We start from the raw sequence: 21678 nt of genomic DNA on the forward strand, positions 1-21678 counted from the left end.
ATTATTGAACAACAACCATGTTCTCAATGAACCCAAAAAACTTAGTAATATCAAAGCTGAATGTTTTTGGAAGTAGTTTTTAGTTTGTTTTTAGTTTTAGCTATTTTAGGGGGATATCTGTGTGTGCAGGTGACTATTACTGTGCATAATTATTAGGCAACTTAACAAAAAACAAATATATACCCATTTCAATTATTTATTTTTACCAGTGAAACCAATATAACATCTCCACATTCACAAATATACATTTCTGACATTCAAAAACAAAACAAAAACAAATCAGCGACCAATATAGCCACCTTTCTTTGCAAGGACACTCAAAAGCCTGCCATCCATGGATTCTGTCAGTGTTTGGATCTGTTCACCATCAACATTGCGTGCAGCAGCAACCACAGCCTCCCAGACACTGTTCAGAGAGGTGTACTGTTTTCCCTCCTTGTAAATCTCACATTTGATGATGGACCACAGGTTCTCAATGGGGTTCAGATCAGGTGAACAAGGAGGCCATGTCATTAGTTTTTCTTCTTTTATACCCTTTCTTGCCAGCCACGCTGTGGAGTACTTGGACGCGTGTGATGGAGCATTGTCCTGCATGAAAATCATGTTTTTCTTGAAGGATGCAGACTTCTTCCTGTACCACTGCTTGAAGAAGGTGTCTTCCAGAAACTGGCAGTAGGACTGGGAGTTGAGCTTGACTCCATCCTCAACCCGAAAAGGCCCCACAAGCTCATCTTTGATGATACCAGCCCAAACCAGTACTCCACTTGCTGGCGTCTGAGTCGGACTGGAGCTCTCTGCCCTTTACCAATCCAGCCACGGGCCCATCCATCTGGCCCATCAAGATTCACTCTCATTTCATCAGTCCATAAAACCTTAGAAAAATCAGTCTTGAGATATTTCTTGGCCCAGTCTTGACGTTTCAGCTTGTGTGTCTTGTTCAGTGGTGGTCGTCTTTCAGCCTTTCTTACCTTGGCCATGTCTCTGAGTATTGCACACCTTGTGCTTTTGGGCACTCCAGTGATGTTGCAGCTCTGAAATATGACCAAACTGGTGGCAAGTGGCATCTTGGCAGCTGCACGCTTGACTTTTCTCAGTTCATGGGCAGTTATTTTGCGCCTTGGTTTTTCCACACGTTTCTTGCGACCCTGTTGACTATTTTGAATGAAACGCTTGATTGTTCGATGATCACGCTTCAGAAGCTTTGCAATTTTGAGACTGCTGCATCCCTCTGCAAGATATCTCACTATTTTTGACTTTTCTGAGCCTGTCAAGTCCTTCTTTTGACCCATTTTGCCAAAGGAAAGGACGTTGCCTAATAATTATGCACACCTGATATAGGGTGTTGATGTCATTAGACCACACCCCTTCTCATTACAGAGATGCACATCACCTAATATGCTTAATTGGTAGTAGGCTTTCGAGCCAATACAGCTTGGAGTAAGACAACATGCATGAAGAGGATGATGTAGACAAAATACTCATTTGCCTAATAATTCTGCACTCCCTGTACAGTAGTATGGTATTTATCAATGGGCTATCACATTAAGTAGTACTATACTGTGCAAGTGGTGGTACAGATGTCTACTATGGTAAATCAGTATCTGATACACAATAGCAGTAATAATAATAATAATTACTAGTAGTTTTAGTAGTGATAGTGAGAAGGACATTATTTTAGTAGTATTAACACTACATGACTCTTATGAAATGATTCCAGTTTTACAGGATGTAAGCATGATAGACAATATAATGAAGTTAGCGCAAAAAGTGTGTTTGTCTCTTTGTTGTTAAAATGAGTCTTAGCAATAAGTCTTATATCAATAGAAGGCCTGTTTATTTCTCCTTAAATGGTGTCACATTTGCAAGGAAAATGTATTTGTGGGTTGAGGATCAGAGTTGAGCATGTGGGTTCCACCCATGAAAAACTTGCCAAATCATCTCCGCCAGTGCCAAACAATGTACTCTGTTGTGGGATGGTGTCTCATTCTTCAACCAGCATTTGTTGCAAGTTAGGCATTTGTGGTTGTGTTGGTCATTTTGGCATGAAGAGAGCACCCAAAGCTGATCCCACAAGTGTTCAATGGGGCTGATCTCAGGACTGCAGGCAGGCCATTCCATCCTTTCCACTCCCAAATTCTCGAGGCAATCTCTGATAATGGCAAGGGTTGTCATCTTGGAGTTTGATCCCAGACTGTGGAGATATACTGGTTACGTAATCTCATCTTAATATCTCTATGATGATTGCCTTTATGATGATAGGTCTGTTACGCTATCCTGCAGAAATGAGCATAGCAGTCACTTTAAATCTATGAAGTGGCACTGGCAGAATCTGGACTCATCGCTGAACAGAACATTCCTGCACGTGTCGCTGACATCAGCGCAAACAGGCCTAATGGTGAAGGGCAGTCATGGGATCCTCCCGGCAGCACTATGAGACCAGAGATTGCCTGTCTTCTGATTTTCTGAGTAAAGTGCTGTCGGCCATATTCTCCTGCAAACCATGACGGCAAATCTAAAGAATAGCGCCAACAGTTCCTAAGTGCTACAACAAAATTGTCTTGTGCCGTCGTCTTCTTCAGATGCCCACTTCTTTGCCTGTTTCTGACATCCTCCATTATATGGAACTTGGCCTTCAATTTGGAGATGGTACAAGAACTCACTCCAGATAATGCTACAACTAGGACACCAGCTTAAAGTTGCCCTATGGCACAGGCCCTATCCAGATCAGTCAAATGTGCCATGCTTGGAGCAGACACCAACTGAAACTGACTGCTGTAACAGGGTCCATGCTCACAGGTGGTGCTAATCAGCGTCTGATGCTAAAGCTAAAAAAGCGAAAGAAAGAAAGAAAGAAAGAAAAAAAAAAGCTGTTAGCAGAGGAGATTTGGCAAGTTTACATAAGTTTATATACCTATGAATACACCAAACAATAGGACATCGAAACGAAATAAACTTAGCCTGCAGGGGGCGCTGCTCCTTTGCCTCGCTGATCCTGCGCTGACCTTTGACAGCGGAAGAGGAAGAGCGCGGCTTGTTGTGCGCTCGTGTTAGCGGTGCTATTGTAACGTATGGGAAACGCATTTTGTTGTATGAAACTCGGACTTTTCAAAAACTGGCTAATGCTACAAGTTTAATCAGTGCACTCATGTTCACAGCGTCTCTTTAAGCAGGCAGAGTGAGGTCGACTCTGTGGATAATAACAGTCAGTTAGCCGTTTCACAAAGTGCGCTAAAACCTGAGGGAAAACCAGCACCATGGCGGATGTTACTGCTCGAAGCTTGCAGTACGAGTACAAAGCGGTGAGTGTATTTAGAGTGAGACAAAAAAATAAAAACAAAATCAGAGGCAGCGGTCGATATTCTGTAAAGTTATCAGGAAAGGTGTTTGGATTGTACTGTTTTTAATTGATATTTCTCCTTGTTTAGCTAGCCGTAGTGCTAACTAGCACTTACTTTAGCCTGTTGCAGCGCAGACTGATGTGTCTCATAATCACACTGTTTTTATGCCGAACTCTTAGAACTCTAACTTGGTGCTTCAAGCCGATCGCTCTCTGATCGACCGCACCCGGAGAGATGAGCCCACCGGTGAGGTGCTGTCCTTGGTCGGGAAGCTGGAGGGGACCAAGATGGGTGACAAGGCCCAGAGGACCAAACCTCAGAGGCTGGAGGAGAGACGAGAAAAGTCAGTGCATACAGCTACATATATTGTTCATGTGAAGTTAAAGCAATACATAATTTATATACACTACCGGCCACTTTGAAGTTCCTTTTCCCATTGTCATTAATGCAAATGTGCAATAGCTAATTACATGCCAGCATTTAAGCAATAAGGCATAGTCAACCTGCATATCAGAATGAAGAAGAAAGGTGGGGTGACTTTGAACATGTCTGAGTATGCAGAAAAGCATCTCTGAATGCACAACATATATGGATGGTATTATTTGGGATAAACAACATGAAAGCAAGACTGCTGATGGTCTAATAGTGTAGGGAACCTTTTTGTTTAAGTATCCCATTATAATTGCAGTGTACCTTAATCTGACAGCTGTTTATAGCAGGATAACGCACTATGTCACAAAGCTCAAATAGTCTTAAACTGGTTTCTTAAACATGTCAGTCCAATAGAGCACCTCTGGGATGTGGAGGAACAGGAGATTTGCATTATGGATGATGTATAGTTGTCCAATCTGCAGCTACTGTGCGATGCTGTCATGTCAGTGTGGCCCCAACTCTCTGAGAAATATTGGCTTTAACTTGTTGAATCTATAGTTTGAAGGCAAAACTGGTTGATTTAAAACAAAACAATCCGGTATTAAAAATCACTTCATTAGTTCCACGTGACAACTTAATTTTGAAAAACTGAAAATAAAAGCATGGGGAAGAATAGCTGTCAAGTTTGATGTGTCTTCAAGGCCATTCTCAAGAAAAAAGAGAAAAAGTGAACATATGTGACATGCCTTGGAAGATGTTTGCCACTCAAATGGCCAAACATGGCTCTGCTGTTAACATATGATCTTTTTTTTTTTTGTTAATCTTTTTTTTAAATTATTATTATTTTTATCCAGGAGAAGAAAAAGAGATGAAGACAGACACGACATTAACAAAATGAAGGGCTTTACCCTTCTATCTGAAGGCATTGATGAGATGGTGGGCATTGTGTACAAACCAAAAACCAAAGAGACCAGAGAAACATATGAAGTGTTACTGAGCTTCATCCATGCTGCTTTGGGAGATCAGGTCAGCGAACGCCACAACTGCTTTCTTGAAATATTCTGTTTCTGTTACATCTTGCGTGTTTTACTCACTATCTCATTACATTTTTACAGCCGCGTGATATTCTCTGTGGAGCAGCTGATGAAGTTCTGGCTGTGCTCAAGAATGACAAAATGAGGGACAAAGAGAGGCGACGGGAAGTAGAGCAGCTTCTCGGACCTGCTGATGACACGCGCTACCACGTCTTAGTCAATCTGGGCAAAAAGATCACAGACTACGGGGGGGACAAAGACTTGCAGAATATGGGTAAGCACGTTCAAAGTAACTGTGAAATGAAAACTGTACAAGATCCATCAGTTTTCCCTAAAAATATTCATTATGTGCGGTATTTTCTATCCACAGATGACAACATTGACGAGACATATGGTGTCAATGTTCAGTTTGAATCTGATGAGGAGGTGAGGCTTGCGGCTCTTAAGATTTACAGCTGAGCACATTGATGAGTTTGTGTCACTGACTTTTCCTGTCTTAACATACAGGAAGTTGATGAAGACCAGTATGGCGAGGTACGAGATGAACACTCAGATGAAGACAGTGAAGGAGTGGAGGCAGCTGTGGATTCCACTCTCTCAGCTAATGTAAGTTTCCATTAATGGCATTACTGTATTAAGCCCATGTTTGTATTTAGTCTTTGTGAGATATTGCAACTATGCTGCACAGTAACTAATAAATTACCTTTCACTTAGCTCGGTGGTGCGGGTGACGTGATGACAGTGAAGAAGAAAGATTTACATCCTCGAGACATCGACGCCTTTTGGCTCCAGCGTCAGCTCAGCCGGTTCTACGATGACGCCATTGTCTCACAAAAAAAGGCAGATGAGGTCTTAGAAATCCTCAAGGTAGGTTTGTGACGTTCCCTGTGCTTTTGTTTGTTTAGAGCAGGTAAGTTTGTATTTGTCAACATCATTCTTTCGTCTCTTATTTTACAGACCGCCAGTGACGACAGAGAATGTGAAAACCAGCTGGTGTTGCTGCTCGGCTTCAACACCTTTGATTTCATTAAAATCCTGCGTCAGCATCGTCGCATGAGTAAGTCTGCTTTGTTGAGTGAAACTGTTACAGAGCTAATGTCTTTGAAAATGTACTGATTTCTTTCTCTTCCCCCTTGACACACAGTCCAGTACTGTACCATGCTGGCAAGTGCTCAGAGTGAGGCAGAAAAGGAGCGCATCATAGGAAAGATGGAGTCTGATCAGGAGCTGTCAAAGATTCTCTACCAGCTGCAAGAGACGGAGAAGGAGGATATTATTCGAGTAAGGAGGCTTGATTGTGAGATTATGTGAACTCTTTGTGAGTCTCAGTTTGTCACATTATTTATTTTTGTGTCCTTTAGGAAGAGCGGTCTCGCAGAGAGAGAGTGAGGAAGTCCCGTGTTGATGACTTGGAAGCAATGGACATAGACCATGGAGAGGTATATAACACTTTCAGTATATTAAGTACAAATCATCCTGTCAGGAACATTACTTGTTGTCAGTTTTCTTTTAGACATTTCTAAACGGCATAGGAAAATTGTCCTTTCTGTCCTACAGTCAGTGGCCCCTCGACAGCTGCTAGACCTTGACGACCTGACTTTCAGTCAGGGGAGCCATTTCATGGCCAACAAGCGTTGCCAGCTGCCAGATGGCTCTTTTCGTAAACAGCGCAAGGGCTATGAAGAAGTCCACGTACCTGCCCTCAAACCTAAACCCTTTGCTGAAGATGAGGTTTGTCAGTTATGTTTCTTCATGGGAGCATTTTAATTGTCCAACTGAGCAGCAGCTGAGGAAAAATAATAGTAATAAGTAGCATATAACTGTGTTAGGATCCTACAGTCAGCACTGTTTTTGTGTCATCAGGTACTTGTTCCCATTGAGAAGTTGCCCAAGTATGCCCAGGCTGGATTTGAAGGCTTTAAAACCCTGAATCGCATTCAGAGCAAGCTGTTCAAGACCACCATGGAGACAGATGAGAACCTGCTAGTCTGTGCTCCAACGGTGAGCACGCTTTGTTAAAGCCAAAAGTGTGTCAGTACTTTGCCCCAGCTGGATTTTGTCTAATGAGTTTGTGTTGTGCACACAGGGAGCCGGTAAGACCAATGTCGCCCTGATGGCAATGCTGAGAGAAATTGGAAAGCACATCAACATTGATGGAACAATTAATGTGGACGACTTCAAAATCATCTACATAGCCCCCATGCGCTCTCTAGTACAGGAGATGGTGGGAAGTTTTAGTAAGGTGAGCCTTGTCTGTCCTGCGCGGCTTTCTTTGCATACTTGACCATCATCAGGGAGCACAAATCTGAAAACCTTTTCCATCCTTTTCCCAGCGTTTGGCAAGTTATGGCATCATAGTGTCCGAGCTGACGGGAGACCACCAGCTCTGTAAAGAGGAGATTAATGCCACTCAGATCATTGTCTGCACTCCAGAGAAATGGGACATCATCACTCGTAAAGGTGGTGAACGTACCTACACCCAGCTAGTGCGCCTCATTATCATAGTAAGTGAACAGTTTTGTCACTAAAAAGAGCAAATGTGCTAGTTGACTTGACTTTTAATGATGAACAATTTAATGTGGGTGTTCAGGATGAAATCCATCTGCTGCACGATGACCGTGGACCTGTGCTGGAATCTTTGGTGGCGAGGACCATCCGCAACGTGGAGCTGACCCAGGAGGATGTGCGTCTGCTGGGCCTCAGCGCCACACTGCCAAACTATGAAGACGTGGCTACCTGCCTGCGTGTCGATCCTGCCAAAGGGCTCTTCTACTTTGACAACAGGTGTGGTGCTTAAGCAAAAAAAAAGTTTTTATGATGATTTCTATGAACAGCTGTTTGTTTTCTCTTCCTTATTGCTTATTACTGTACCGCTTTTCTCTGTAGTTTCCGTCCCGTGCCCCTGGAGCAGACTTATGTTGGTATCACCGAGAAGAAGGCCATCAAGCGTTTCCAGATCATGAATGAGATTGTCTATGAAAAGATAATGGAGCATGCTGGAAAGAACCAAGTGAGTCCTGTTTGACTTGTTCTTCCAAAGTGATATAATTCGGTGACCTGAATTAGCCAAGCGTCATCTCAGATGTGTCTGCTAAAATATGTTTTACTGCCAACTGAGCTTTGTAAATGCTACTGACCTCATTTTAATTAGACACCTCTTTATTTTTTTCCTATTCATTTATTTATTTTTGCTGGATAAGCACAAACTTAGATTTTTGAAACCGGGGACTCCTAACACTGTCTTCTCAGTCACAGTCTGCACTTCGCCTCTATCGTATAAACCTCTTCTGCAAGAAAACCACAACTCCTGTTTTTGTTTTTTATCATTTTTGCCCTCCAGTGAAAAACAAGACATTTGACATTGTGCTGCTTTCATTGTTGTTACTATGTGGCTTATGTTATAAATTGATCCCACACTCATGTTTCCATATCCATGCATTTTACATCTGCCCTAAAAAGCGACAGTTCACTCACTGTTAAGTGATCAGTATATCAAGATAAAGGAAAGAGGTGAAGCCCAACAAAATATCAAGAGGAAGTAGATTTCCATAGATAAACCTGCAGGTTACTACTCTCTGTAACTCTCCTCTCTGGCTCCCAGAGGTGGAGGGTCGAGGTCCCTCTAAACCCGGGCCTCCTTTCAGCCCTGTGTCCACACAGACCTTTCCAGTGTGTAGGTGCTCTTGTGTGTTTACACACAGGGAACTCACAGGTTTTGAATGCAACTTCTTACTTCAGTGTTGTTTCTCTAAAAAATCTACAGCACTGCGTTACCAAATCTGAAAGCCTTACTTTTTTCCTCCCATCAGGTTCTAGTGTTTGTCCATTCCAGGAAGGAGACAGGGAAAACTGCCAGGGCCATAAGGGACATGTGCCTGGAGAAGGACACTCTGGGTCTTTTCCTCCGAGAGGGTTCTGCATCTACTGAAGTGTTGAGAACTGAGGCGGAGCAGTGCAAGGTGAGCAAATGTCATTAACTGGAAACGTTTTTTTAAAACTCTTGTGTGGTAAATGCTTTTAATACCAGAACTGAGTGCTAAATTTAACCTTCTTATGCAGAACCTAGAGCTGAAGGATTTGCTCCCATACGGCTTTGCAATCCACCACGCTGGTATGACCAGAGTCGACCGTACGCTGGTGGAGGATTTGTTTGCCGATCGACATATCCAGGTTCTGGTGTCTACAGCTACTTTGGCTTGGGGTGTCAATCTGCCTGCACATACTGTCATCATCAAAGGGACCCAAGTGTACAGCCCAGAGAAGGGCAGATGGACTGAACTGGGTGCCCTGGACATTTTACAGGTCAGCCCATCCTTTCTTGTTATCAAACATAGTAACGGCTGCTTTAGTTTGCAGCTTCACTAACTCTATTTATCGAAAATGTGTTTGATTCCAGATGCTTGGTCGAGCTGGCCGTCCTCAGTATGACACCAAAGGAGAGGGAATCCTGATCACGTCTCACGGAGAGCTGCAGTATTATCTGTCCCTGTTGAACCAGCAGCTGCCCATTGAGAGTCAGATGGTGGGCAAGCTGGCTGACATGCTCAATGCAGAGATAGTACTGGGAAATGTGCAGAATGTAAAGGTGAGTGTCCTGAAATGTACATGTAGCTATTTAAGACAGAAGGATCTAATTTTCCTCATTGCTTTAAGTTTCAATTTCTCAAATTTGTTATTAGGATGCTGTGAACTGGCTTGGCTACACGTATCTCTATGTGCGCATGCTTCGCAACCCCACCCTGTATGGTGTTTCTCACGACGACCGGAGTACAGACCCCCTGCTGGAGAGGCGCAGGATGGACTTGGTGCACACAGCAGCCAACATCCTGGACAAGAACAGTCTCATCAAATATGACAAGAGGACCGGCAGCTTCCAGGTATGCACATCTCAGCTGAGTGTTGGTCGTTTTATTCTTGGTTGTAGATATACTGATTAGAAGCTTCACTTTTTTGTCTCTTCACCCAAAGGTTACAGACCTGGGCCGCATTGCCAGTCACTTCTACATCACCCACGACTCAATCCAAACCTACAACCAGCTGCTGAAACCGACGCTCAGCGAGATCGAACTCTTCCGAGTGTTCTCACTGTCCTCAGAGTTCAGGAACATCACAGTGAGAGAGGTATGCTGACCCCCCACACAGCAACGATGGTTTAAATATTAGATCTAAAATGAAGAAAAGCAACATACAGCTTTATCTTGTAGGAAGAAAAACTGGAGCTTCAAAAGTTACTGGAAAGAGTTCCTATCCCTGTGAAGGAAAGCATTGAGGAGCCCAGTGCGAAGGTAAAGACAACCAGTGATGGTGTTTATGAAACGCAAAATATGATCTGCTTGGTTTCCAGAAAATGCACACTGTGCTTTTATAAAGAGAAACATTACTTAACATTTGGAGTGGTTTGCAAATTGCAGTAAATAATATTTCGTGTGCTTTGTGTTCTCATTTCAGATCAACGTGCTGCTCCAGGCATACATCTCTCAGCTGAAGCTCGAAGGCTTTGCTCTCATGGCTGATATGGTGTATGTAACACAGGTACAGAAACGGCGTACTTCCGTTATTGATTTACTTTTCCATGTTTCCCTATATGCTTATTTAAAATTTTTATTTCATTTTAGCTTGAAGGAAAAGTCCCAGGCTTGATATAATTCATAGAAATTTCCTTGTATATTCTTCCTGCAGAGTGCTGGGCGATTGATGCGGGCCATATTTGAGATTGTGCTAAGCAGAGGCTGGGCTCAGCTCACAGACAAGACCTTGAATCTCTGCAAGATGATCGATAAGAGAATGTAAGCTCTTTCTTCACTCCTAGATTAACACTGCCTTTGCTTGGTCAAAGCTACAGGCATCTGATACTCTGTCCTCTGTGCAGGTGGCAGTCCATGTCTCCTCTGCGTCAGTTCAAGAAGCTGCCAGAGGAAGTGATCAAGAAGATTGAGAAGAAAAACTTCCCATTTGAGCGACTCTACGACCTGAACCACAACGAGATTGGTGAGTTTCCTTCCTCTGTGTTACGGTTTCTGAATTTTTTCCTCAGCCTGGAGAGTAATTAAAAACCTCCTGGATGTTTGGTTTCTAGGTGAACTGATCCGAATGCCAAAGATGGGGAAGACTATTCACAAATATGTCCACCAGTTCCCCAAGCTGGACTTGGCCGTTCATGTGCAGCCCATCACTCGCTCCACACTCAAAGTGGAGCTTACAGTCACACCCGACTTCCAGTGGGATGACAAGGTCAGGACTTAGATCTATAATGGGATGCTAATCAGACAGTTTTTCCAATACTGTTGGGGGGGGCAAAATCAGGGTATTGGTCCCAGTATGTTGACTGCACCCTTAATCCCTGAAAAAAATGATCAGCCCAGAGAACACACTGAACTCTCTTTTTTCTATACTCCTGACTTACTTTCGTTTTCCTGTTTAGATTCACGGGTCGTCTGAGGCTTTCTGGATCCTTGTTGAGGACGTGGACAGTGAGGTCATCCTCCACCATGAGTATTTCCTCCTCAAAGCCAAGTACGCCCAGGACGAGCATCTTGTGACTTTCTTTGTCCCGGTGTTCGAGCCTCTTCCACCGCAGTACTTCATCCGTGTGGTCTCAGACCGCTGGCTGTGTAAGTGCTTTGATTAAAAAGTGTCATAGCTTCACATCACAATCATGTCAGCATTTTAATTCATGTTTGTTTCTTTTGTTTTTCCCCAAGCCTGCGAGACTCAACTCCCAGTATCTTTCCGTCACCTTATCCTACCAGAGAAGTACCCCCCACCCACTGAGCTGCTGGACCTGCAGCCTCTTCCTGTCACTGCCCTCAGGAACTCTGCCTTTGAGGCGCTCTACCAGAACAAGTTCCCCTTCTTCAACCCCATTCAGACACAAGGTAGAGACTACATGCTGTTCTCCTTAATCCAATTTCATCGTCATTTAAAAGTTGCTTCCCCGTTAGGAACAGTGGTCTGTTTTCACAAAATTTTCTTCACTCATTTTTTTTACTTTTACTCCCGCAGTCTTCAATGCTGTGTACAACAGTGATGATAACGTGTTTGTGGGAGCTCCCACCGGCAGTGGAAAGACCATCTGTGCAGAGTTTGCCATTCTGAGAATGCTGCTGCACAATGCAGAAGGTCGCTGTGTCTACATCACCCCAATGGAAGCACTGGCTGAACAGGTCTGAATTAAATTAGATTTTGGAGCGCACCTATGAAAACTGGCAAACTGTTTTTCTTCCAGCTTGATTCTGTTAGATCTAAAACTGACATGAGTGTGGTTATCCTTGTCTCAGGTGTTTATTGACTGGCACCAGAAGTTCCAGGACATCCTGGACAAGAAAGTTGTGTTGCTGACAGGAGAGACTAGTACTGATCTGAAGCTCCTGGGAAAAGGTGACATTATTATCAGTACCCCTGATAAATGGGACATCCTGTCTCGTCGTTGGAAGCAGAGGAAGAACGTCCAGAACGTCAGCCTTTTCATTGTGGATGAGACGCACCTTATCGGAGGCGAAAATGGAGTAAGAACAGAATACTACTTGCTGCTGTGCGTGTGTGTGTGTGTGTGTGTGTGTGTGTGTGTGTGTGTGTGTGTGTGTGTGTGTGTGTTGTGTTAATGGATTTTGTTTCTTGTCATCAGCCTGTGTTGGAGGTCATCTGCTCCAGGATGAGATACATCTCTTCCCAGATTGAGCGTCCCATCCGTATCGTGGCCCTCAGCTCATCTTTGTCCAACGCCAAAGATGTGGCCCACTGGCTGGGCTGCAGCACCACAGCCACATTCAACTTCCATCCCAATGTCAGACCCGTGCCTCTGGAGCTGCACATCCAGGTCTGTAAACAGCATGTTAGTCAACAAAAAGAGAAATGTATTTCTTAAATTGATCAGTGCTCACAGCCAAGAAAGTACCTGTCAGGTTTCTGATTGGCTGTCAATCTTTTACTGTTTTTCTAGGGTTTCAATGTGAGTCATACTCAGACTCGCCTGCTGTCCATGGCGAAGCCGGTCTATCACGCCATCATGAAGCACTCTCCCTCGAAGCCAGCTGTGGTTTTCGTCCCATCCCGCAGGCAGACTCGCCTCACAGCGATTGACATTCTCACTTTCTGTGCTGCTGATGTGGTTCCTCAGAGGTCAGTCAGCACGTCAAGATTTTCACCTTAGACAAATTCATGGAAATGATGCCAGCATCACATCTTCACACTGTGGTCAAAGAGTAAATGTCTGTCTCTGCAGGTTCCTGCATTGTGCTGAGAAAGACCTGGCTCCATTCCTGGAGAAAATAAATGATTCTACTCTGAAAGAGACTCTGGCCAACGGCGTGGGATACTTGCACGAGGGCCTCTCTGCAACTGAACGCAGAATAGTGGAGCAGCTCTTCAACTCAGGTATGACTCACTTCTGCTGCACTTTGTGCTGGACAGGTAGGTGGTTTTTAGAAAAGGGGAAAAAACAAAATTGAGACTAATTTTTTATTCATTTTTTCCTTCTCTTCTTCTGCTTTGACAGGTGCTGTTCAGGTCGTCGTGTCCTCTCGTTCACTGTGCTGGGGCATCAACATCTCAGCACACCTTGTCATCGTCATGGACACCCAGTACTACAATGGCAAAATTCACGCGTAAGGCATCTTCTGTTTATACTGGCTTTTTTTTTTGTTATATGAAACCTATTTAATGAAGGTTAGTATGTACTCTGCTGGTGATATTGACTTTTTGCTTTCTTCTATCAGATATGTGGATTATCCCATATATGATGTCCTCCAGATGGTGGGCAAGGCAAACAGGCCAATGCTGGATGATGAGGGGCGCTGTGTAATCATGTGTCAAGGCTCTAAGAAGGTAGACAGACCTCAGTCACTTCTGGCTTTGAAACAATGACTGTACAACAGAACAAACCACTTTGTTTTTTCTTGATAGGATTTCTTCAAGAAGTTCCTGTACGAGCCGCTGCCGGTGGAGTCTCACTTGGATCATTGTCTCCACGACCATTTCAATGCTGAGATCGTCACCAAGACAATAGAGAACAAGCAGGATGCTGTCGACTACCTGACATGGACATTCCTTTACCGCCGTATGACCCAGAACCCCAACTACTACAACCTGCAAGGTGAGTCCCGTCCTTCAAAGGGAATAACCGACTTATACTTCGGATGTTGGGACCATGTTGAGCTGTGGCTTCTGTCCTCCTGACAGGCATGTCACATCGCCACCTGTCTGACCACCTGTCTGAGCTGGTGGAGAACACATTACACGACCTGGAGCAGTCCAAGTGCATCAGCATCGAGGATGAGCTGGATGTAGCACCACTCAATTTGGGCATGATTGCTGCCTACTATTACATCAACTACACCACCATCGGTTTGTGCTTGCACTTCCTGGATTTTTTGTATTTGTGTCATCATTCCTTCACGTATGTGTTCAACTCAAGCCTAACTGTGGTGCTTTGCTCTTGTGTCGTACAGAGCTCTTCAGCATGTCACTGAACGCCAAGACAAAGATCCGCGGCTTAATTGAGATCATCTCCAATGCTGCCGAGTATAAGAACATTCCCATCAGACACCACGAGGATGCACTTCTCCGACAGGTAAAGAAAGTGACGAGACTCAAAGAGAGCAGCATTAACACATCTGCAAAAAGACACCGAGATGAAATAACACACTTTTATGTGCTCTTTGCATTTCAGCTTGCACAGAAAGTGCCCCACAAGCTGAACAACCCGAAGTTCAATGACCCCCACGTGAAGACTAACCTGCTGCTGCAAGCCCATCTCTCCAGGATGCAGCTGAGCGCTGAGCTCCAGTCAGACACCGAGGAGATCCTCAGCAAGGTCCAGTTTTTTCTCTGTAAAGCCTAACAGTTATGTTTCTGGATTTTTATCCATCTATATGTTTTTGAACAAGCTATTACTTGCACAAAAAGCACACATATAAACAAAATGTGTCTTAAAAAGAATGAACAAAATCGCCAGACCAGTTACACACATCCAAAAAGACAACAAACAAACAAGGAAATGAGCAAGCTTCCATATTTGATACATAGGAAAGAAATTGCTGCCAGGTTTCAAAAAACAGTTAGGCTGATGTTTTAGTAAAACAGTTGTAAAACATACATGATGTCCTAAATCCACTGTACATGTGATGGAGGTGAGGAGTCCTCTTACTGTAGGATGAGCCTTCTTATCACATGAACAAAAGACGGCTTGTACCCTGTTCAGATTCACATTTCAAGGGCTTACACCAAAACATTGCTGTAATAGATTTTAGAAAGCATTTAAAAATTAGACAGGTAAATTTGTTAATTTTGGATTTGACTGAAATATATGACAAAGGCCCAAAAAGACTTTAGAATGATCCCATAGGGAGTGGGTTAGATCATGAGATCACTGTAAATCAGTGATTCCCAAAGTGAGTGCTGTGAGTGAAATTCAGTTTTAATTCATTTCAATTTTACTTACATAAACGCCAAATCACAACAGCAGTCGCCTCAAGATGCTTTATATTGGAAGGTATATTTGTACACTTAAAGAATATGTGTGTGTGTGTTGTCTTTTTTGTAGGCTGTCCGACTGATTCAGGCGTGCGTTGATGTGCTGTCCAGCAACGGTTGGCTGAGTCCTGCACTGGCTGCTATGGAGCTGGCTCAGATGGTCACTCAGGCCATGTGGTCCAAGGACTCGTACCTCAAACAGCTGCCATTCTTCACCTCAGAGCACATCAAGCGCTGCACAGAAAAGGTAAAATGATCCTAGGAAAGTCTGACTCTCACTTTAGTGTAGATGAATCTCATGCTGATTGAACGTGCTTCCGTTTCCTTTGCTCATAAGGGAGTGGAGAGCATCTTTGACATAATGGAAATGGAGGATGAAGACAGAAGCGCGTTGCTGCAGCTCTCGGATGCCCAGATGGCCGACGTGGCTCGCTTCTGTAACCGCTACCCCAACATCGAGCTGTCGTACGAAGTGGCAGAGAAGGACAGTGTCAAGAGGTACGTGTACAGTCTGGCAGCAGCACTTTTCGCTGCGTTTCCTGGAAATGAAAAATTACATTACAAAATTGCACAGATGGGTGGGAAATTGATCTCTTTCCATATTTATTCACAGTGGCAGTCCAGTTCTGGTTCAGGTTCAGCTGGAGAGAGAGGAGGAGGTAACGGGTCCAGTCATTGCACCGCTCTTTCCCCAGGTTAGTACTTTTCAAACATCTTCATCCATCCATCCATCCATCTTCATCCGCTTATCCGAGGTCGGGTCGCGGGGGTAGCAGCCTAAGCAAAGAGGTCCAGACCTCCCTCTCCCCAGCCACCTCCTCCAGCTTGTCCGGGGGAATACCAAGGCGTTCCCAGGCCAGCCGAGAGATATAATCTCTCCAGCGTGTCCTGGGTCTGCCCCGGGGCCTCCTCCCGGTGGGACATGCCTGGAACACCTCGCCCAGGAGGCGCCCAGGGGGCATCCTTGCCAGATGCCCGAACCACCTCAACTGGCTCCTTTCGATGTGGAGCAGCAGCTGCTCTACTCTAAGCCCCTCCCGGATGGCCGAACTTCTCACCCTATCTCTAAGGGAGAGGCCAGCCACCCTTCGGAGGAAGCTCATTTCCGCCGCTTGTATCCGCGATCTCGTTCTTTCGGTCACTACCCACAGCTCGTGGCCATAGGTGAGGGTAGGGACGTAGATCGACCGGTAAATTGAGAGCTTCGCTTTTACACTCAGCTCCCTCTTCACCACGACTGACCGGTGCAGCGTCCGCATTACTGCAGCCGCAGCCCCAATCCGTCTGTCGATCTCCAGCTCCCTTCTCCCATCACTCGCGAACAAGACCCCGAGATACTTGAACTCCTCCACTTGGGGCAGGAACTCATCCCCGACCCGGAGTGGGCACTCCACCCTTTTCCGGCTGAGAACCATGGCCTCAGATTTGGAGGTGCTGATCCTCATTCCCGCTGCGTTACACTCGGCTGCGAACCGCTCCAGTGCGAGCTGGAGGCCCTCACCCGATGAAGCCAACAGAACCACATCATCCGCAAAAATCAGAGATGAGATTCTGAGGCCACCAAAGCGAAAGCCCTCCGCCACTTGGCTGCGCCTAGAAATCCTGTCCATAAAAATTATGAACAGAACCGGAGACAAAGGGCAGCCCTGGCGGAGCCCATCACCCACCGGAAACGAGTCCGACTTATTGCCGGCAATGCGAACCAAGCTCTTGCAACGGTTGTATAGGGATTGAATGGCCCGTAGCAATGGGCCAGACACCCCATACTCGCGCAACACCTCCCACAGGACGCCCCGAGGGACACGGTCGAATGCCTTCTCCAGGTCCACAAAACACATGTAGACTGGTTGGGCAAACTCCCATGCACCCTCAAGTATCCTCGAGAGGACAAAGAGCTGGTCCAGTGTTCCGCGACCAGGACGAAAACCGCATTGTTCCTCCTGTATCCGAGGTTCGACTAGCGGACGAACCCTCCTCTCCAGCACCCTGGCATAGACTTTCCCGGGGAGGCTGAGGAGTGTGATCCCCCTGTAGTTGGAACACACCCTCCGGTCCCCCTTCTTGAAGATGGGGACCACCACCCCGGTCTGCCAGTCCACAGGTACTGCCCCTGATCTCCACGCAACATTGCAGAGACGTGTCAACCAAGACAGCCCTACAACGTCCAGAGCCTTCAGGAACTCGGGGCGGACCTCATCGACACCAGGGGCTCTGCCACCAAGGAGTTGTTTAACTGCCTCAGTGACCTCGCCCCCGGAAATTGGTGGGTCACACCCCTCATCCCCAGACTCTGCTTCCTCCCCGGAAGACGTGTCAGTGGGATTAAGGAGGTCCTCGAAGTATTCCTTCCACCGCCCGACAATTTTCTCAGTCGACGTCAACAGCGCTCCGCCAGCACTATACACAGTGCAGGTAGAGCACCGCTTTCCCCTCCTGAGACGCCTGACGGTTTGCCAGAATCTCTTCGAGGCAGTCCGAAAGTCTTTTTCCATGGCCTCTCCGAACTCCTCCCACACCCGAGTTTTTGCTTCAGCCACTGCCCGAGCCGCATTCCGCTTGGCCTGTCGATACCTGTCGGCTGCCTCCGGAGTCCCACAGGCTAACCAAGCCCGATAGGCCTCCTTCTTCAGCCTGGTGGCTCCCTTCACCTCTGGTGTCCACCATTTGGTTCGGGGATTTTCAAACATCTTCATGACGTATATATTTCTTTAATTTTCACCTTAATGACCAACTCTTGTGGAAATACTTGTCATTGTTATAGAAACGTGAGGAGGGCTGGTGGGTGGTGATCGGAGACCCCAAGTCTAACAGCCTGATCTCTATCAAGAGGCTGACTCTTCAGCAGAAAGCAAAGGTCAGTGAGTCATCTTGTAATAGCCAGAAATTATGTTTTAACCACCAGAGGCCTCACTTAGTTTATTTCCCTCCACCGCAGGTCAAGCTGGACTTTGTTGCCCCAGCGATGGGCATCCACAACTACACCTTGTACTTCATGAGTGACGCATATATGGGCTGTGACCAGGAGTACAAGTTCAGCATAGATGTAAAGGAGGCTGACAGTGATGGAGACAGCGACTCGGACTAATCAGAGACTTGATTATTTTCTTCAGCGGTTCTCTGATAGATTGGGATCAGTAGTTTTCTTTTTTTGCTGTAGATATCCAACCTGATTGACATTTCTTTACTTTGACTCTGCCATTACCATCTCTGCTCTTGTGAAAATAATGTTTGTTTTCAGTTGCTTCTTAGTTAAGTCCTCTAAATGATGCCAGTCCAAGAATATAGTGTACAGGATCTGTTTGTCCACATGTAGTACAGATACATGGCTACCCAAGCCCCAGTCTGTTTTCAGTATAAGAAATTTAACACTTTGTACTTTTGTGTCAGTTTTGGGATCTGACAAAAATTTAATTGGCCATTGTGGATTAAAGAAACACATAAATCCTGGGGATGGTGCATCCTTAAACCAGGTAGGGTGTTTAAAAACAACTGTCCGGTTATATTTTGGATTGAAATCATTTTATTATGAAATTTAATCCTTGGACTGGTTGAAGTGTTTTACTATGATGTGCTGTCTGAAATGCTTTTGCAATAAAAAGGAGAGGAAACATTTTTCACTTTATTTTATAGTTAAACATGTTATTTCTATTAATTCTCAGTGGCGCTGCTACTCAAAGCACATGAAGCAGTATTCTCAGCATGGACACAGATGAGCGCTGATGTCAAGCAGAATCCTGATGAGCTATAAAATAATGATCTGTGGTGAATGCCGCAGAAAGTTCCCAATTTAACACACAACTATGCACTCCAGGGATGTTCATTCCTCTTCTTGGAACTTCCAAATGGCGATGTCTCCGTCATCGCTGCACGAAGCCAGGAATCCCGCCTCCTTTGGGTTCCAGGACACACAGTTAACATCTTGGTTGTGAGCTCTGGCCACCTGAGCAGCCAGTGAGAATACCGGCTCCTCGGGTTTGGCCGTCTCATCCTCCTTGAAAACTCGCACTGCGTCATCACCAGAGGCAGTTGCTAAAGCGCCAGTCAGCCGACACCTGCAGAAAGATTTGGGTTCACTGTGACGTCTAACAATGACAAATGCACATGGAGACCACATCTTTGGGATTTCTGGTGATCAATTAACCTCCACTTTATGTTTGCGCATAATTTCTGGACACAGAGCAACATATATTCCTCAAATGTAACCATACTGCATTGTTATGGAGAAATTACAAGTTGTGGAACAATTACCCCGTTGCTATTGCAAGTTGATCTTAAATGTGACGACCAGACTAAAGGTCAGTAAATTCAAGAACACATTCAGCTGAATTCTGTTTTCTTACACCCACCAATTCAAGTGCATAATCCTAACTACAGTTTTTGCCTCAAAAACTGCCATTAATCTGTAGCTACTGTACACAGATAGCAAAAGTTGGATCCATCCAAGTCTTTTTCTTATCTGGGTATGCTGCTGATTGTCAGGTGAGATGTGTGCTAATTTTTGTCTTATTGCACCCATCTGCTGGTAGCCCGCGTTTGTGAAAGGTTATAAAACATGTATGATCCTTTATATCTTTAGTCTGAAGGTGAAAACACAAATTGCCTCCACACCACATGAATGCCCCGTCCTTTAGCATACTATATATCTAGTTTAGAAGTTTATGAGAATGCATCAATTCGTTGGAAGATGTAATTACACACTAATAAATGTATATTTATCAGCACAATGGGGATTTTTTTTCCATTAAATGACTTCAAACAATGACTGATTGCACCTTTAATGATTGACTGAAGCATTCCTACAAGAGTCTATTACAAATTTGTCTTACCAGGAGACATCATACACCGCTCGTCCATGGTACCCAGACAGAGTGCAAACACACTTCCACGACAAATCTTAAACAGGAGACCAGAAAAAACATACACATTACTGTCGATATTTTTATTACCACATTGATTTATGATAAAACTAATGCTGACTCACCCTGTCCACTTTCAGCTGGATACTCTCTCCAGATCTTCACAGTGCGGTCATCGCTGCACGAAGCCAGCCTCTGACCATCTGCATCAAAACACAAACTCCACACTGTGGACGTGTGTCCCTGTAAGGTGGCCCGGCACTCCCAGTCATCATCCTCTTCTTTGTAAAGGCAAATGTTGTTGTCATAGCTGGCTGAGGCCAGGAGCTGTACAATCACACGGTGAGTGCAGGGTCACGTGGTGTTACAACAGGAGATGGAAAAAAAAACATTCATGTGGACAGATCCGAATGAGACCTACCTCCTTGGTCGGGTGCCAGACAACGTGCTTGACATCTTGCGTGTGAGAGTTCACAACTGTAACACATTCATACTCGTCTTCTTCATCCACTGCAGAGCAGGAAGAGACATGGTCAAGTTTAGAAACAGGCAATGGTGCAGATCAGTATGTGCAATTTAGGCGCTCTTTAACACAAACCTTCCCAAATCCAGACGCTCTTGTCTCGGCTACATGTGGCTAGAAGATTCCCTGAAGGGGCCCACGCCACGCACTTGGCCTCGTTTTCGTGTCCTTCCAGCACAGTCAAACTCTAGGAGACAAAGCGTGGGTAACAATCTGCAGAGATGCAGCATTTCTAAGGCATGCCATTTAACACACTGAACAGGAGACCTGTCATCTGACCTCAAAGTCATCGTTCTTCTTTTTCCAGATGCAAATGGTAGCATCAAAGCTGGCAGAGGCCAGATAATTCCCACATGGAGACCAAGCCACTTTCCTCACAGTGCGCTGGTGTCCATCCTGCAACACGTTCTTACATATCCAGGAGTCACCTGAAAAATGAGAGCCAGGTAGAGGGGTGAAGGATGTCAACTACTGTACTATAATGCTTATGCGACTGAGGCTGGGGGTGTCTGTGGTTCAGTTCACGGAGAGCTCACCTTCTTTCCCCCATATCCGGATGGTCTTGTCGCCCCCACATGAGGCCAGAAGCGTCCCGTTGGGGCTCCAGCTGACGAACCAGCAGCGGGAGTCCGGGTGTGCGCTCAACCTCTGAACCAGGGACAGAGCCTCCGTCATGGTCGAATTGGGGAAATACTTCCGAGTCGTTGTCACTGACACTTAGCCGAGAAACGAGACAGGAAATGGCCCGAAACACCAAAAGCAGACAGAGAGCAGCAGCAGCACTACGTAAACCCTAAACCACAGTCAACACCCAGGGCACGGATACAAAGAATTGCCGTATCTGCGCTAAACACAGCCTGTAACTAGCACCAAACAACAAAGTGCATAAGTTCACAACATCAGCGGTGACCAAAATGCCGCCATCTTTGCTTATATAGTCCCCGCGCTGCATTGTGGGTTGCAGTTTCGTGGTCTTTTTTTTTTTTTTTTTTTTTTTTTTACCGTCGGCAAATTTCACGTAAAAAACAATTACGTGAAATTTACGGTGCTTTATTTTATGTTGTATTTTATTGTATGTATTCTAT

General features: G+C 45.2%; 2 protein-coding genes across 2 annotated transcripts; one reads left to right on the forward strand and one right to left on the reverse strand.

Moving 5' to 3' along the window:
* Positions 1-3008: 3008 nt before the first annotated feature.
* On the forward strand, positions 3009-19992 carry snrnp200 (small nuclear ribonucleoprotein 200 (U5)). Its single transcript, XM_086313788.1, has 44 exons — positions 3009-3299; positions 3518-3681; positions 4565-4736; positions 4826-5018; positions 5115-5170; positions 5252-5350; positions 5459-5611; positions 5702-5801; positions 5889-6025; positions 6106-6183; positions 6302-6475; positions 6608-6745; positions 6831-6986; positions 7078-7248; positions 7335-7528; positions 7631-7754; positions 8554-8703; positions 8804-9046; positions 9141-9329; positions 9424-9621; positions 9713-9865; positions 9949-10029; positions 10193-10276; positions 10424-10530; positions 10614-10732; positions 10821-10975; positions 11166-11355; positions 11446-11619; positions 11747-11907; positions 12022-12249; positions 12369-12560; positions 12684-12862; positions 12966-13117; positions 13239-13347; positions 13459-13567; positions 13646-13835; positions 13922-14086; positions 14191-14312; positions 14412-14555; positions 15285-15461; positions 15552-15712; positions 15828-15909; positions 17976-18068; positions 18150-19992. Exons 1-44 carry the CDS (start codon positions 3255-3257, stop codon positions 18297-18299), a joined length of 6411 nt encoding a protein of 2136 aa, XP_086169914.1. The 5' UTR covers positions 3009-3254; the 3' UTR covers positions 18300-19992.
* Positions 18814-21554, reverse strand: ciao1 (cytosolic iron-sulfur assembly component 1). Its single transcript, XM_086313791.1, has 7 exons — positions 21130-21554; positions 20873-21021; positions 20669-20780; positions 20492-20580; positions 20196-20397; positions 20041-20107; positions 18814-19266 (listed from the first exon to the last, which is right to left on the reverse strand). Exons 1-7 carry the CDS (start codon positions 21266-21268, stop codon positions 19032-19034), a joined length of 993 nt encoding a protein of 330 aa, XP_086169917.1. The 5' UTR covers positions 21269-21554; the 3' UTR covers positions 18814-19031.
* Positions 21555-21678: the final 124 nt, after the last annotated feature.

The sequence above is a fragment of the Aulonocara sp. 'chitande type north' Nkhata Bay genome, linkage group LG12 (genome assembly GCF_057382095.1).
Source record: "Aulonocara sp. 'chitande type north' Nkhata Bay isolate Kocher_YH1m ecotype deep benthic linkage group LG12, A_spYH_male_GT1.1, whole genome shotgun sequence".
Classification (NCBI taxonomy): Eukaryota; Metazoa; Chordata; class Actinopteri; order Cichliformes; family Cichlidae; genus Aulonocara; species Aulonocara sp. 'chitande type north' Nkhata Bay.